The following is an 18378-nucleotide window of genomic DNA, read 5'->3' on the forward strand; positions in this document are numbered from 1 at the left end:
CACTTCATTTTATTATCTATGTTGATTTATACTATATGTTATACATGAATCTATTTTATTGTGATAATATTAGTTTTAATATGTGTGCACCTATCACAAAATAGTTTCAATAAAATCCCTATAAACATTTTCTTCTGTAAGTAATAAAAACTGATTCTATTAAAGTTCTCATATTACTCAATCGTTATCTCCTACGATAATTATAGCCCCAAATTAATTTATAGAGATAGGAGACGCCATGAACGCTCGAAAAACTGAGACAACTATGAATAAGATTATTCTTAATAAAATTAATATTACTGCTCAAGTTGCAACATGTCTTGTATAAATTGGATTGTTTGAAATAAATTCAGAGTAAAGGCCAAAACTGGTCCTGAATATGACTATTTTACGATTTTGATCCTAAACTTTATCATTTGGATTTTTTGGTCCTGAACATATGGAAATTTGATTATTTTGGTCCTCCGTCAATAGTTTCGTTAATATTTAACAGTTAACGGATTTAATCATAATTTTGACCAAATTAAGTATGTTAATTATGATTTTTAAGTCAATAATTAAAACCTTAATTATTTTAGTAAATATTAATTTAAAATCAGAAATATTTAATAGAATTAGGGTTCTTATTTCATTTCCTCACATCGTGTTTACGGAGCAGCGTTCAACTTTCAGCTTTCATCTTCCTTCCTTCCTCTCATCTTTCATCTTCTTCCTTCCTCTTCCTCTCAAACCCTAGTTATGGAGCGTTCAACTTTCAGGAAAGGGTCCGACGAGAGTGGCGGTGGTGGATTTGACCTGCGATTCCTATACGAGTCTTACAATTGCAAGAAACTTGCTTCACTTCATATCGGAGATGGTGGTTGCGGTCGATTCTCAGTAGGAGGCGGTGCTTGAGGTCGATTCTCAGTCGGATTCGATTTTGAGAGGCAGGTGCTCTTCCCCTTCCCCTCCCCCTTCTCGTTCTCTTTCTCCTTCTCCTTCTCCTTCTCCATATAGGGTCTCTTCGTTCGGACAATAAACTAGGGTTAGACGACAACAAGCTTAGCTGACTGGTCGCCGCTCGGAGAACGGCGCCGTCGAAGTGAGAGAGGGAGAACGGCGCCGTCGAACTTGAAGGGAGAGAATGAGCTTTTGAATCACTGCCTGAAGCTATTTCTTACTCTTTATTTTATTTTTTAATATTATTTATTAGGTATTTAATATGACATATCATTAAATAATTAAGGTTTTAATTATTGACTTAAAAATCAGAATTAACATACTTAATTTGGTCAAAATTATGACTAAATCCGTTGACTGTTAAATATTAACGGAACTATTGACGGAGGACCAAAATGAACAAATTCCATATATTTAGGACCAAAAAATTCAAAAGAAAAAGTTTAAGATAAAAATCGTAAAATGGTCATATGTTCAGAACCAGTTTTGGTCTTTATTCATAAATTTATGCAAGATTAAGCACTTTTGGCAAAATATATGGAATGGACCAATAAAAAATAGAACCCAATTGCAAACCGTATTTTATTAGCCTCATTTCGGCCCATTTGTCACTCTAGGTATTATCTGTATGATAACTTGTTTTTTTGGCCCATTTCTGATTTTCATCTTCGCAATTTTTGGCATTGCATAATTGTATAATATAAATATAAATATTTATGTAAGCAACATTTTCGTTTAATTCACGTCATCATTATTTGTTTAATTTATAAAAGTAAGAAGGAGCATTTTCCAACCTAATGCAATACTACTAATTTTCCTTTTATGTATAAGTAATCCAACAAAATCTAACTATATACTCCCTCCGTCCGCAAAAAAGGCCATATTTACCATCTTTTATTGTCCACAAAAAATAGACCAAGTTTAAAAAAGGACTCCACATTTGCTACCTAACACAATTAAACACTACTAATAATATGGACCACACATTCCACTAATTAACTCTACTTCTCTCATACTTTACTAATTTCACATTAAAATCCGTGTCATTCTCAATGTGGTCTAATTTTCGTGGAAGGAGGGAGTATATTGATTTCCAAGATATTGCAGTTCTTGGAAATTAATGGGGGCTATAATTGTTAAGGCTTGTTTTATTAGACTTTTTAAAATTAGATATTATAGCAATAAATCATAAAATTGTAATTATATTTATAAAATTATTAGTAATTAATCTTTTATTAGGGGCTACTATAAACTGAAATAAAAGAAAAAAAAAATCCCCATAGAGGCCCAAGCTAGGATGAGGAAAATCTTGATTCCTTCAACTAGCTAAACTTTTTCCTTTATTGATATCTCAAAATTGACCCTTCACAACGTTTGAGCAACACTTGATTAATATAGTTGGCATATACCCTGCAGGCCTCAAATTGACATTAATTAGTTTAATTATTTAACTGATCCATTTTTATTTTATTTTGTATACATGTTTCATTACATTGGATGTTGCATAAATATTGGGCCAGAACATTCATGAAAAAAAAAATCCAGGTAACGTGCAAGGAATGGGTAGCGCGTCGACCTTCCCAGTTCCCACAATCCCGTTCACCAGTTGACGTTGCGGCGAGCTCTCCTCCTCCGCATTCCATTGCCATGGCTAACCAAGTTAACAACGCCGGCCAACCTTTACTATATATATAAAGAAGGTTAATTAACTAATCATAGTTATTAATGGCGATGAACAGGAAATTAAGGAGTGGCAAAAGGATATGGTCTTTTTAGAGAAGCTGATGATTATATAATACTCCCTCCGTCCCAGAAAGATTGTCCCAGTTCATTTTCTGTACTCATTTTGCAAAAATAATAGTAAATAGGTAAAATTGAAAGAGAGTAAAACAAAATAAAGAATAATGTAGGTAAGACTATTCTCTACATTATTTTCTTTTTTACTTTACTTTCTCTCTACTTTAACTATTTATTATTATTTTTGCAAAACGAGTGTGAAAAAGGAAATGGGACAATCTTTTTGGGACGGAGGGAGTATAATGTTTATATGATCATCAGATATGGCGTTGGATTTGGTTGGCAAGTATGAAGTATCCCAATCTGGAATGAAACAAATAGGGTCCATTCAGATATTTGATTTATGTGTTATCTTATTTTTTAATTTACCGCATAAAAATAATACTGTATAAAAATCAATACTACCAATTTTAACTAGCATTTTATCTCTGTAATGTGTTAGCTACGGCCCATTTTAATTTTGTTTCAAGTATATATTATCCAAATGACAAAATAGTTATTTGGCCCATATGGCCATACCATAATTATATGTGTCTATTTATATGTATATTCATCTATTTTTCTGGCATCAAAATTGTGGATATTCATTTGCGGGATCTGAAGATTAAAATTTTTGTTTCATTTCATAATAACATTGCTTTTACATGTCATAAATTTCAAATATTTGATCTTAATTATATGTTGCATAACTGATCATTCAGACTTTAAAATATAATTCAACAGACCAACATATGTGGGAAATCTACACATCAAAAAAGAGTAAAGACACACAGTGAATCTAAAAAAGCACAAATTTACCCATTTAAAATATTTATCTGTGATCCTAATAAAAGCAGAAATCCACGTACTCCCTCCGTTCCCTCATAGTTGAGGCGGAACTTTTCGGCACGGAGTTTAAGAAATGAATGTTGAGTGTGTTAAATAAATAGATAAAAAAGTAAGAAAGAGAAAAAGGTTGAGAGAATAAAGTAAAAAGTGAATAAAGTAGAGAGAATAGAGTAAGAGAGAGTAAAGTAAGAAAGAGGAAAAAGTTACTATAAATGGAAATGACTCAACTATGAGGGAACTTCCCGAAATGGAAAAATGACTCAACTATGAAGGAACGGAGTGGGTACTATTTAAGAATACTCCCTCCGTCCGTGAATAGGAGTCCCGGTTGTATTGGGTGCAGTTTTTAAGAAAAATTTGAGTGCAATAATTTAAGTGTGTGATAGTGGAACGTGGGACGCATTTATTATTTGCTTTATTCTTTGGAATAATGAAATCAAACATTAAGAGAGAGAGTGAGAAATTGCAATCAAAGTGGATTAAAATTAATTGCAGCTTCTAAATTAAGGGAAAAGTGGGGTCATTTCTTATACTCCCAAGATAAAATGTCTAACCGGGACTCCTAATGGCGGACGGATGAAAATGGCCAACCGGGACTCCTATTCGTGGACGGAGGGAGTATAATTTTTAGAAAAACGCGGAGCGACGATTACAATGTCGGAATCTACACATTAAAAAATTAAAATAGTCACTTGTATTCCTAAAAAAGCAGAAATCGAATCATTTGAAAAGGATTTGTGATCCTAAAAAACATAAATGTATTTCTAATTTTTTTTAATGGTTGGTGATTTGGTTCCATTATTACTATACGTGAAATTCTCTTGCCCTTTCATTCTCGTTTAGAACTAATTTCAATACAAAGTTCAATCAGAAAAAGCTAGGTAATCTTCGATTAAACATATGGATTATATTGTAGTATGACAAAAGAATAATTCTATATACGCAGTTAACATTCTCAAAATTTGATTATATTTCTCTACAATAGAGGGATCCCACATGCCCTGGGCCTATAAATTTGTTTCTTTTGTTCTCATTACTCTAATTAATTAAGGTTAATATTTTAATCTAAGTCATATATCTTTCATATAATACTAATTAAAAATTCAATATTATGATTATATAATAGGAGTACTATATATTAAATTTTAAAATAAAGTAAAGCATTAGGCACATAAAGACCCTGCAGTTAGAATAAAGTCTAGATTTGCTTCGGATCGGATTGAAATGTTGGCAATCCTAATAAGTTTGGAGATAACCCACTGCACACTGCTGCAGCGATAGGAAACAACCGGGCCGGGGCTGCGGAGATGCTGTCAACAGATATCCTAACTTGCTCTACCTTTCAAACATTTATAACTATTTCCCCCATCACTCAGCAGCTGATTACGCCATAACAAAATTCTCCGGTTGTTAATTTCCAAAACCACTATTGCTTAATGTGAGTATTAACATTGTGAAATGTGCATATTCCACTAGTCCACGCAAGTGCAAATTGGTCTCCAATCCATAGTAAAAATGTTCTATTAGCTTTATTTACACACTATTACTACCAAAATAATACTATTTCCTCCGTTCTTTAAAAATATGAATTTTTGAAAAAGTACGATTTGATAGAGTAAGAAAGAGTAGAAAAGAAAAAACTGATCGAAGAACTATTATTGTAAAATGAGTTTCATTTTGTTAGAGAAAAAAAATCAGGGCAAATAACATGGGATATATGGAGTACTATAATAACTATACCACATGCTATGGCCTATAGATTTGCCTTCTTTTGTCGCATTAATTAATTAAAGTTCAATTCCAATTAATTGCAGTCAATATCCTAATCTAGCTTAGATAATAGTAATAATTTTGAAATAAAGTAAAGCATTACCCATTAATTTTCTATTGATAGATTATCGCATAACGTGTTCTTTAAGTTATACCATCACTTAAAAGACCCGACGGTTAGAATAAAGTCTAGTTTTTGCTTAAGATTAAGAATTCAAAAGCAAAGTAAGAAATATTTAAAAAAAAAAAACAAAGCTTTGTGATCTAAGAAAATAAATAGACCAAAATGTTAGTAGAACAAGTTAACTAGTTGGCTTCAAATCATAGTGATAACATATGGCTACCTTGGCATCAGCTAACGTGGCGAGCTTCGTCTCCGTGAAGCTCAGTCGTGACGGACTTGATGACCAATACAACTACGAGACATGGAGCGAGCAGATGTCGTGCCTTCTCGAAAGCCAGGACTTGATGGAATTCATCGATGACACACCTCCCCCACCAGAAAGCCGTGACGACAAGTGGAGGCGGACCGATAGGCTCATCAAGGGCTGGATTCTTGGAGCGCTCAGCGACGAAGTTATTAAAACTGTTGTTAATTTGCCTAGCGCAAGTGCTGTGTGGATGAAGCTCAAAGATAACTTTTCTGAAACCCGATCACCTTCGCCTTCGCCTCCACCTCCCCCGCCTTTCGCCGCCGTCTCTTATAAAGGTAACAACACAATAACGCCACAATGCTGTTGATTTATACTTATATATTTATTGCACTTCTAAATACTTCCCCTAGGTCCACACTAAATAAGTGCATATTTCTACTTTCGACTTTACACTGTATTGTTACACCACATTTCTTTATAGTCATTTTATTTTACATCTCTTAAATCAACAACAGTAAAAATGTGGACATTATTTTATGGATAGAGGAGTACTAGGAATATGATCAAAATAGAACTAATTCTTAATGCAGAAATGTAGAATTATCATTATTTGACAACGCTTAGTTCATATTTAGAATCCTGATTTAAAAAATATATGGAGGTCATTTTAGATTGTTTTAGGTCATAGTACTTCTAAAATCAACCCTAAAGACCTTAGTAAAATGAAGTAAAAATAAACTTAGTGATATCTAATAATAACATTTCTGCAGTTGTATATTAGTCATGTATTAATAGTGAAGGTGGTAATAAAAATAGGAAAAAAGTGGCGTGAGGACACGAAATTGTACAAAAGTGCACTAAGAGGTGATTGGGAGACGGCTAAAAAAATTGTGGATGAAGACCCCAGTGCCATCAAACTGAGAATGGGCTTCAATTTAGAAACAGCCATCCACGTCGCCGCCACCGTGGGGAAGCCGGAATTTTTGTCGAACCTACTGGATTTGATCTCGGATGACGACTCTGTATTAGCCTTAATAGATAAGTTTGGAGATAATCCACTGCACTATGCTGCAGCGATGGGGGACTACGAGGCCGCGAAGATACTGGTCACCAGATATCCTGACTTGCTCTACCATTCAAACATTTATGGCTATTTCCCCCATCACTCAGCAGCTGATTTCGGTCACAGGAAAATTCTTCAGTTGTTGATTTCCAAAACCAATCATAATCATCTCAATAATCCATTTGCTGATGGTGGAGGACGTTTTCTTCTAGAATTGATGATTTGTGCTGACCTTTTCGGTGAGTAATTCATCAACATGTATGTATAATTAATCACTCTTTTAAACAAATCAACTGCTAATTATATATACACATATGAGCAGATATAGCATTGGAATTGGTTGACAAGTATCCTTCTATTGTCACGGTGGATCCTCGTCGGTCTATTGGTCCAGTTCTTGTTAGAATAGCTAAGAAGGCCACAACATTCTGTGTCGACGATCAATTCAGCTTTTGGAAACGTCTCATATGTAAGTAGTACTACTAATTAATTGGTCGCACTTTTCATTTTAGGCAGTAAACTTTGGATTAATTTTTTGGTATAATTAAATTAGTTTTTTTAAATATAATGAGTGATCACTAAATAAAGGAACACTTAACTTACGTAAACATAATTAATTAAATACTTTAATTCTTACTTAAAATAGAAATAGTGTAAGTAGTTTGGGATGAGCCGAAATAGAAAAGTGCAAGTAACACGGGACAGAGGAAGTACTATTTAACTCCATATTTGTGTTTGCTGAGTCATTCTTGAAATTGAAGGTATTTTGAAGATGAATATGAATCCAAAATCATTTGACATTGAGAACCAAACTATTCTAGGTAAGTGATTCATGTCCACTTCTTACAAACATAGTACTTATATGGTTTTGATCATCTGATTTCTTTAGATACAGAGCATCCATGGTGGCGCAAACTTGTTCTCAAATTGCACTCTCGTGGAGTTATCAAATACTTGGGTAATAAATACTACTACTACTGTTACTTATTGAATTGAGGACTGCAATTTATATTACTATATGATATGTTTTTTAAATCATCCTATTTCCAGCGTTTGGCATTAATAAGTATCATGAAAAGATAATGCTGCGTAAGAAAGCACTCGGGCTTGTGAAATGCTTATGCAAGCACATGGAATCGTTAGACTATGATCTTGCATCAGGTATTTGCGAAATAACCATTCTAGCCGCAGCCAAAGCAGGAAATCGTGATGTTGTAGAAGAAATTGTTGAGGTCTATCCTCTTGCAATTTATTTTAGGAATTCTTCTAGTCAGAGTTTTATCCACTTGGCCGTAAAGAACCGATGTGAGAAAGTGTTCAATCTCTTGTATCAAAGCACAACATACGACTATTCAAATGAAATCGACAATTCCGGTAACTCTATCCTTCACTTGGCCGCACGTTTGGCACCCACTCACAAGCTCAATTTAGTATCGGGCGCAGCTCTCCAAATGCAGCGTGAATTACAATGGTTTCAGGTATATTCATATTTATACATAATATCTATAGAAAACTCGTAAGTTTATTACTCATGGTTTTCTGGTGTTTAAACAGGCCGCTAGTAAGTTTATTTCTCCTTATATGAAGGAACAAAAAAACCATAGTGGGAAAACCGCTAAGATGATATTTACAAAAGAACACAAAAAGCTAAAAATAGCAGGAGAGAAATGGATGAAAGATACGGCAACCTCATGTACTATTGCAGCAACATTGATTGCCACTGTTGTGTTTGCTGCATCGATCACAGTTCCCGGCGGCAACGAACCAAAGTTTGGTTATCCTGTATTCCACAATTCAACTGCGTTTACAGTATTTGCAGTTTCAGATGCAGTTTCGCTCTTTACATCCACCACTTCGCTCTTGATGTTCTTGTCCATCCACACATCGCGATATGCAGAAGAAGACTTTTTATATGCTTTGCCCAAGCGACTATGCATCGGTCTATTCACCCTTTTTGTCTCCATCCTATTCATGATGATTGCCTTTAGTGCGACGGTGTATCTAGTGTTTGGGCGGAAGAAGTCGTGGGTTCTGTTGCCTGTGGGTGCACTATCTTGTCTGCCCATTTCTTCATTCGTGCTGCTGCAGTACCCACTTCTCAGGGATGTCATTTCTTCCACTTATGGCCATGGCATTTTCGGCAAGAAGAAGGATCGTCCATTTCCCTAACACCACTTCCACCACTTTTAGATATCATCATTACTTCTCTTGTTTTATTTTTCATGTCCGGAATCGGCCACTTAATTTAACATTGTTGGAAATAAATATGAGAGTCTCAAGATTGTGGGAAAGAGTACCTTTGGAGTCTCAAGGGAATATATAGTTATTATGGTAGAGTCCCAAGTTCATAAGTCCCTAGACACATTTACTTCTCTAGTCCTATAAATAGAGATGTACAATGTATCACAAAGAACAATTCAAATCAATCAAAATGTAGTCTTCAAGAGTTCTTGAGTATTATTTTCCGCATTTTATTTTTCAACATGGTATCAGAGTAGGTTCGTCGATCCCTCGCATGGATCAATCTGTCTCTATAGCAATAAAAAAAACTCCCAAATATACAGGAGAATCTACCCAAGTATACCAAACAACTATGAAAATTTTGGGTTCAACCCAAAAAAAATGCTACCCAGAAATTAAAGGTCGTGGTCATCGTCAACGCAGAAGAGCCGGAGACGGGGATGCACAATGGGCAGCAAAGTGCCCACTGATGATCGAGCAAATGCTTGAAACTTGAGCGACAACAGCGTCGCGGTAGGAACAGAGACGGCCTGAGGGCGTCGCAGCGGCTCTGGCTGCGAGGAGGTTAGGCGAAGGCAGCAAGGTGAGACTCTGTGCCAGCAGCGCAGCGGCGGAGACTCAGCAACCAGTTACTGCTCAAGTTGTCGGGAACGCATTTGTGTCGCAGTATTATCACATATTGCATCAGTCACTTGAGCTTGTTCACAAGTTTGAGGAGGATAACTCCATGAACTTAACCACCATTATGCAAGCCCTCAACCAAAAAATTGTTTTGCTCCATTCAATGATGGAGAAGATGCTGATGGAACAGCCACGGCCAAACTCTTAATCTCCGAATCAAGGAGAGAATTGCCAAGGAAGAGGCGGAACAACCAACGTCTATGCGGTGGCGAGGGGGAGAGAGATAGCGTCGCCACACAGTCGATGTGAAGCTCATGGTGGTCTACCAGAGAGGTGGTCGCCGAGCAAGAAAGAGCAACCGGCAACGGAGAATCTTGCCATAACACCAAAAAGAATGACACAATGAAGAGGGCACAAGCCCACAAGAATGAGTGATAAATCGTCCAGCCGAGGGGAGAGAAAGCACACAACCGAAGGATTACTCTTCGAACTGCGGAAAGAACCATCTATGGAAGAACAGCCACAGTCAAGAGTCGTTGTTGGTTGCTAATTGAGTGGCGCCGCCCAACCGCCATGGAGAGAAGTAAACAGGGGGAGAAGATGTATCCAACTGAACAATCATGTTGGTGAATCTGCCGTGATGAGGGAAATCTGCCGTGATGGGGGCAAGAGGAGAAACCGAAGTGAAAGAGTGACCGGAGAAGTCTCACCGCTGGCTGTTGGTGATGCAATTCGTGAAGGGACGACGACAACTGATCTAATAGCCGAGAAGAAGAGGCTGCTCGAAATAGTGAGAATTCTGGAGAGAAAGGGAGCTGCTCAGATAGGCCTGTGAGGGAAAGCAGAGTACACTCCAGCCTATTTCACGATGAAAAGGATAGGCAATCACTGATGGTCGAAGGAGGCCCGATCCCGAACTGAACGGATAACAGAGATGAGGCCGAAAACCTCCACCCAGGAAGAAGGAAGGAAGAGATAAGTCAAGCTGCCGCGACAGTCCTCGGAGAAGAGAGAAAAGCTGCCATCGAGGGCAGCCGTGTGAAGACCCTCACGCTCGAGGTGGTGAAGGCGACAATCCACCGCCATCCAATGGCTGTAATCCGACCACAAAAACGGCTCAATTCCGAGAGATTCTGATCAGCGCAGTTCAGATAGAAGGGAGTGGCGGCACGATTGGTGAAGAGCAGCTGCGACCAGGGGCGGACGCAGAAAAATTCGACTGTAAGGGCTGAACTTCACTATATATTTTTTCACGGTTAAACATAATATATATATATAATTATACAATATAAAAATTGTAAAAATGGCAAAATGCATATATATTTAATACGAAGTAGTCCAAAATATATCTAATAAAAAGAACATGTCATAGCTGCGGTTTTACATCTAAAGCGGTGGCAACTGAATTCTACGTGTTCTCATCGATTGAAAGCGTTGCAAGATTTTTTCGTTATCAATTGTTGAAAACAGGTCCTTCTCAATGTACACAATTAAACTATCATTCATCCACTCATCTCCCATCCGATTTCGCAAGTCGGTCTTGATAGTCTTCATTGCAGAAAATGCTCTCTCAACAGAAGCAGTAGCAACAGGTAAAACCAATGCCAACTCAATAATCCGATAAACCAACGGAAAAACCAAATGCTTACCACTTTTGACCATTTCCGTAGCAACATCTCCTAAGTTGCTTAAGGCAGCAAATTGAGGATCACATCGTACATTAGCAATAAAATTACTAAGTTGAAGTGGAAGACGTGAACACTCATTTGCAGAGAAGTCCTCGTGATATAAAGTAGCAAGACGGATTACTTGATCATCATTGAATCGAGAGAAAGAATTTCTTGGATCAAGACATGATATGCATCCTAGCAACTCGGTGCTAGCTTCAGAAAATCGATTATTCATCTCTTGTATAGTTAAATCAACAACCTTGACATTGCAACCATATTAACATAAATAATGATACAAAAAATATATGTATAGAAGACTTGAATGAGAATATTATAGTACCTGATTAAAAATCTCTACACGATAATGATGCAAATTCGTGATCAACTCTGCTCCATACTTCTTATAGCCACGGCGTGGTATGATTTCATCCATATCAACTTGTGAGATATTATGCAATTCACAAAACTTTGTTGCTTGATCATGCATGTCTTCCCATCCATTATCTCTAAAACATTGCAACTGATGTTTCACACTTTGGATCAAAGATATGGCTTGGATAATATTTTGATCTTTCTTTTGCAAGGAAATGGAAAATTCATTGGTTATTCCCAATAAATGTTTCATCAAATGCAAAATGAAAACAAACTCATAATTATCCATCCTTTCAATCAATCCTTCAGTGGTACTTCTGTTATCACGGAGAGTAGCATCGTCACGTACAACTTCCAACACTTTCTCAACCGAAGACCACATAGAACATAGACGAAGCAATGTACAGTAATGTGAGCCCCAACGAGTGTCTCCAGGTCTTACCAAACTAGTTTCTTGATTTTTACCTCTTCCACTTATGACTTCTCCATCATTAAGTTGTTCAACTAATCTTTCATGTTGCAACTGCCTAAGTTGATCTTTTCTCTTGCAAGATGCCCCGACCATATTCACAATCAGGGAGACATAGCTAAAAACATCCTTCACAACTCTAATACCCTTGGCAACCGCAACAACAATCAATTGGAGTTGATGAGAGAAACAATGAATATACATGGCATATGGATTTTCTTGCAATATTAAGGATTTCAATCCATTAAACTCACCCCTCATATTAGAAGCTCCATCGTATCCTTGCCCTCTCACTTTAGATAGAGATAAATTATGCTTCACCAATAAATCATCAATAGCACATTTCAAAGTATGAGAGGAAGTGTCAGTTACATGCACGATCCCAATAAATCGCTCAATCACATATCCTTCGTTATTCACATATCTTAAAACAACTCCCATCTGCTCCTTCATTGAAACGTCTCGAGCCTCATCAACCAAAAGAGTAAAAACTTTATCTCCAATATCATTAACTATGGCAAGTGTGACCTCAGAAGCACAAGCATTTGCTAATTCCTTTTGAATTCGTGGTGAATTCATTTGATTGTTAGCAGGAGCATTTGCAAACAAAGTTTTGGATACAACATCGTTAAGTTCACTAAACCATAGAAGCAACTCAATAAAATTACCTCGATTTAAAGAACTACTTGACTCATCATGTCCACGAAACGATAATCCTTGCTTTAAGAGAAACCGAGTCACATTCAATGAGAGTGTCAACCGAATGCGATATGCAACTTCCATCTCACGAGTATTTGACCGTAATATACTTGCCACACTGTTCCTTTGATCTTGAAAAGCTTCGAACTGAATTCTAGCATGATTATGACAACTATTCACGCCTCCAACATGATAATTGAATCTTTCTAGTGCATTTTTCCAGTTGCTACAACCTGTCTTTGTAAAAGCATCGTCTGATTGTCGACCTCCTTTATCTGATTTCTTGAAAAGGTAGCACCAAAAGCAAAAAGTTGCATCCTTTGATACACTATACTCTAGCCATGTATACTTTTTAAACCAAATATCTTGAAAACTTCTTTCTTGAATACCATATTTCTTTTTTTCATACTTATGTCCAATTGGTTGACAAGGGCCCTTATTCAAGTACTCTCTTCGTACTCTATCACGAATTGAAACATCGAACTCTTCAATTGGCTTGCGTTTTCCCGGATCACTAACAATATCATTCAAGTTCAACTCGACTTCCCTTTGGGGCTGATTTTCCATTGCTTCAACAATGGGTTCACTTGGAGAAGAAAATTCATCCCGACGCTTTTTTTTAAAGAAGCGTTCCATCCTCTACGGTCAACCTAAGCAATAATGATCGATGTACAATATTAGTTTATATCCATAACTCCATAAGATACTATAACTCCATAAGATACTATCAAGTATCAACACTCACTAACATAAACGGTATTCTATACGACAATCACAAATATTAGCTTGAAACTAACCATTGTTATAAATTTTTTGGCTTGCATCTATTCTATCAAAATTTTACAAAAACAAGAAATAGAATATAAAATTAACAACTTTAATAAACTCCTTACCTCACAATTTGTGTAGAATTTGAATATTAATTTCTCTAAAGTTTCAAAGGCTCAAACCCTCCTTTTACAAAGTATCGTTGTCCGTTTCTGTATCGCCGCGCGCAGCTCCATAAACTTCATAAAACCCTTCTGTTTCTCTTCTTTAATTTTTTAAAATCTTATAAATGGGTGCCACTTAAAATTCACGCACCTTTTACTTAAATTTTAATTAAAACAACGTGTCCACTTTTAAAAAGTGATAGTAGCACTTTTAAAAAATGCATTCTCCTTTTTTTAAAACAAGTCAAAGAAGTGGGGTCCATTTGACTTACTTTTATATTAATTAATTCAATTAAACTCATCTTCTTCCTCATGCTTCCTTCCAACGCCATGGTTACAATTTTCTCCACAGGTTCTTATTTTTTCTTTCTTTAATTTTCAGCCCCTTATAATTATTCATCCCAAAACAATTTGTTCTTCAATAGCATTATTTAGTAAGGGCTTAACATAGTTTTTTGAAATTTTGAAAAATTTGAAAGTAGAAAAAAAAAAAAAAAAAAAATTGGGTAAGGGCTTCAGCCCTACCCTCTGTCAACGTGTGTCCGCCCCTGGCTGCGACCTCGGCTTTGGAGGCAACTAATGTCAGGATAAGGGAGATGGCTCGGATAATTCCGCGCCCGGAAATCAACAAACATGGTCATCATCAATCAGAGACGTACTGGAGAAGGGAGATGCATAATGCGCGGTGAAGCGTCGTCCACCGAACAAGTAGCGGCAAGTTGTTGTTGGAGGTGAGAATAGAGAGAGAAGAAAAAGAAGGCGCCGTTGTCAATTTGGGTTTGCAAGAAAATTTGGGCTTGCCTTATTGGGCTCAGATGAATTTGAGGCTGAATGGGCCAAGAATAGCCTTCCAAAAATGAATGAAATTGGCTCATGGTTTGAGCCGTGAATGAAACTGGCTCATGGTTTGAGTTGGGAATGAAATTGGCTCATGGTTTGAGCTGGAATGGACCGAGAATGGTCTGGAATTAACTCCTCAACATGAGTCAAAACTGTTAGAATGGCTCCTAATGACATGAGCTAAAACTGTCGAAGATGGCTCCTAATGGCACGAGCTAAAACTGCCAAGATGGCTCCTAATGGCACGAGCTAAAACTATCTAAGATAACTCCTGGTTACGAGCAAAAAACTGTCTAAGAAGGCTCCTTGACAAGAGTTAAAACTGTTAACAGAAAATTGAAGAAGCTCCTTGACACGAGTTAAAACTGTCAACAGAAAATTGAAGAAGCTCCTTGAAATGAGTCTAAACTTTCAATGATGAAGAGCTCCTTGATAAGAGCCTAAACTTTCAACAAAGAAAAATGAAGAAGCTCCTTGAAACGAGTCTAAACTTTCAATGAAAAACAAAATTTTTTTGACACGAGTATAAACTATCAATGATGAATTGAAGAAGCTCTATGATACGAGCATAAACTGTCAATGAAAAGTGAAGAACTCCTAAATACGAGTATAAACTATTTATCAAAGTGAAGATCGTGCAAGTTAAGTATCGAAAAACTCGATACTCAACTTGAGGGGGAGTGTTGGAAATAGAATGTGAGAGTCTCAAGATTGTGGGAAGGAGTACCTTTGGAGTCTCAAGGGAATATATAGTTATTATGGTAGAGTCCCAAGTTCATAAGTCCCTAGACACATTTACTTCTCTAGTCCTATAAATAGAGATGTACAATGTATCATAAAGAACAATTCAAATCAATCAAAATATAGTCTTCAAGAGTTCTTGAGTTTTATTTTCCGCATTTTATTTTTCAATAAACATCATATATTAATATCTATGTTGATTTGTGTGTTATCCATGAATTTATTTTATTGTGACAATATATTAGTTTTAATACGTGTATACCTATAAGAAAATAGTTTCAATAAAATCCCTATAAACGTTTTCTTCTGTAATTAATAAAAAGTGATTCTATCAAAGTTCTCATATTACTCAATCATTACCTCCTAAGATAATTATAGCCCCAAATTAATTTATAGAGATAGGAGACGTACGCCATGAACTCCCGAAAACCTGTGACAAGATAGGAAATAATGAAAAAGAACAAGCAAAAAGACTAAGAAAATGGGGTGTTGATTTAAAAAAAATGTTTACCATCAATACATATTTTTTCACTATTTAACTGAGAACTATATATAATGAGTAAAATGAGGGCTATGAATAAGATTATTCTTAATAAAATTAATATTGTTGCTCAAGTTGCAACATGTGTTGTATAAATAGGATTGTTTGAAATAGATTTATGCAAGACTAAGCACTTTTGGCAAAATATATAGAATGGACCGACCAAAAATAGAACCCAATTGAAAAAGGTATTGTATTAGCCCTCATTTTGGCCCATTTGTCACTTTATTTTTTCTTGGTATTGTCTGTATGATAATTTAGTTTTTTTGGCCCATTTCTGATTTTCATCTTCGCATTTTTTGGCATTGTATGTAGTCGTATTATATAAATATAAATATTATGTAATCAACATTTTCGTTTAATTCACGTATCATTATTTGTTTAATCTGTAAGCAACTATTGATTTCCAAGATATTGCAGTTCTTGGAATCTAAGTATCCAATATTGGATATTAATGGGGGCTATAATTGTTGGCTTGACTAAAAATATTACTCCATCCGTCCGCGAATGAGAGTCCCGTTCTTCCATTTTAGTTCGTCCGCGAAAAGGAGTCCCGGTTCACTTTTATCTTAAATGGTAATAGGGTTCCACTTTCCACTAACTCATTCCACTCACATTTCATTTAAAACTAATACTCCATATAAGTGGAACATCCTATTCCACTAAATTTTTTACACTCACTTTTTACAACATTTCTTAAAACTCGTGTCGCCCATAAATGAGACTCATAATGGCAGACGAAGGGAGTACTAGAAGGAAGTTGGCTCGACTCACAGTGATTTGAACGTTTATATTGAGTTGGATAAAATTCTAATGATGAATGTTTATATTGAGTTGGATAAAATTAAATATGAACATGCTAATAACTCGAGAGTTTAAAAATATAGACATTTTGTTATAGTTGTGTAATTGTTCAATTAAATTTGTGCTCCTTGTTTCAATATTTAAATGCTGACTAGGAGCCTACTTTATTTCCACTCTGTGATGTGATTGCTTAACTCGGGTATTAACAGAAACTAGTATCACACTCGTGCGATGCACGGATCAATTTAATTTCATCATAATAATATCGTATTCTGAACTAATTACATAAAACCAGATATAATTATATGATCTCATGGTTAAAAAAAATCACAGATGTGTAAAATAATTTAAAATGAACAACCCCAAAACATATAATTAAACAACTTTATAAATCAACAAAGTGCTTTAAGAATCACAGATGTGTAAAACAATTTAAATGACCATTTTATTCCCTATCACAAAACAGTAATCATAGTTCTATATTGTGTTAATCTCTACCACAAAACAACAATCATAATCTTTTATTGTATTAATAGACAACATAAATGCTTCAATATCATACACATCAAAAAGTAGAGATAATCATCAATCTAAAGATTCAATAAAATATAAGTATGCGGCATAAAAAATTTACTATATAATAACAATATATTCGTTCACAAGGTTTGGAAAACTTATTTGCATCAACCTCCTAGATATACAAATTAAAATTTTCATTACATTCACATAATCTCTCTCACGAAATAAAAGATACTCCAACTATATTGCTTATAATAATTGTGCATGAAAATTATTTCCAAAGTCAATCCCAACACTTAAAACTCAAAACCCAAGACTAAAAGAGTTACAAAATAAATAAATAAAACATTAACTAAACATAAACACATTGTCAAATCTTCTTCTTCACTCAGATGTTAATTTCTTCTGCAATATGCTTCTGCTACAACTTACGTATCCATCTCATTTCCTCCTTATTCTCGATCAATTGGAGATTCGATATCAAATTTCACTGTCTCAAAAGGTTTAGATTATTTTAAATTTTAGATTAATAATTAAAATAAAGAAAATATTGGCAGCTCAATATCAATTATCGAATAAACTACAAATCTCATACTTACATGAAATTATTTAAAATCTATGCTTAAACAATTACTTCCAACACCACAATCCACGTAGTGTATATAATTCCTGCAATTACATAAATAATGAAAATTAATCAAATCTATCCAATCGAAAGGTGAACCCAAAGAATAAAGTTTATCGGAAATTCAGTGATATATAATAGAAAATAGAAAATAAAGAGTGAGTGAATTTATAACTACCACATGCCATATTTTAATCATAAAAAAAAGAATTAGGATCTTAATTTAAATGAAAATAAATATCAAATAAGACGTTATATATATAAAATAACTAATCACAATGTTATTTTTTGCTGATTACCTTCTCACCCAAGCTTCCTTAAACTCGATAATGAACTACAGCCGAGCAATTAGGGCCATCTACACACCCAAAGACCACTATAATGATCTCACCATTTACTTTTTACATACACCCTCTAGCATATCAAAGAAAATGAAATGTACCGGTTGTTTGAAAATTCTTGTCGTACAATTACTACACACAACTATTGCAATGAAGATAACTTTAACGGCCTTTTTCTTTTGCCAAACTTGA

The 18378-nt window shown here is 35.3% G+C and overlaps 2 protein-coding genes and 1 long non-coding RNA gene across 3 annotated transcripts; 1 reads left to right on the forward strand and 2 right to left on the reverse strand.

Annotated features, from left to right (window-relative positions):
* Positions 1 to 5670: 5670 nt before the first annotated feature.
* On the forward strand, positions 5671 to 9202 carry LOC125205037. The gene is made up of 7 exons (XM_048103835.1): positions 5671 to 6043; positions 6525 to 7010; positions 7094 to 7240; positions 7533 to 7592; positions 7661 to 7729; positions 7822 to 8249; positions 8326 to 9202. Exons 1-7 carry the CDS (start codon positions 5671 to 5673, stop codon positions 8938 to 8940), a joined length of 2178 nt encoding a protein of 725 aa, XP_047959792.1. The 3' UTR covers positions 8941 to 9202.
* A 1718-nt stretch (positions 9203 to 10920) lies between these two features.
* On the reverse strand, positions 10921 to 13410 carry LOC125206215 (zinc finger MYM-type protein 1-like). The gene is made up of 2 exons (XM_048105500.1): positions 11644 to 13410; positions 10921 to 11562 (listed from the first exon to the last, which is right to left on the reverse strand). The coding sequence occupies exons 1-2, from the start codon at positions 13408 to 13410 to the stop codon at positions 11020 to 11022; spliced, it is 2310 nt and encodes a 769-aa protein (XP_047961457.1). The 3' UTR covers positions 10921 to 11019.
* A 3986-nt stretch (positions 13411 to 17396) lies between these two features.
* LOC125204221 lies at positions 17397 to 18378 on the reverse strand. Its single transcript, XR_007173517.1, has 3 exons — positions 18145 to 18378; positions 17820 to 17889; positions 17397 to 17710 (listed from the first exon to the last, which is right to left on the reverse strand). It is a non-coding gene; the product is annotated as an uncharacterized LOC125204221 (long non-coding RNA).

Source organism: Salvia hispanica, chromosome 2, assembly GCF_023119035.1.
Source record: "Salvia hispanica cultivar TCC Black 2014 chromosome 2, UniMelb_Shisp_WGS_1.0, whole genome shotgun sequence".
NCBI lineage: Eukaryota > Viridiplantae > Streptophyta > Magnoliopsida > Lamiales > Lamiaceae > Salvia > Salvia hispanica.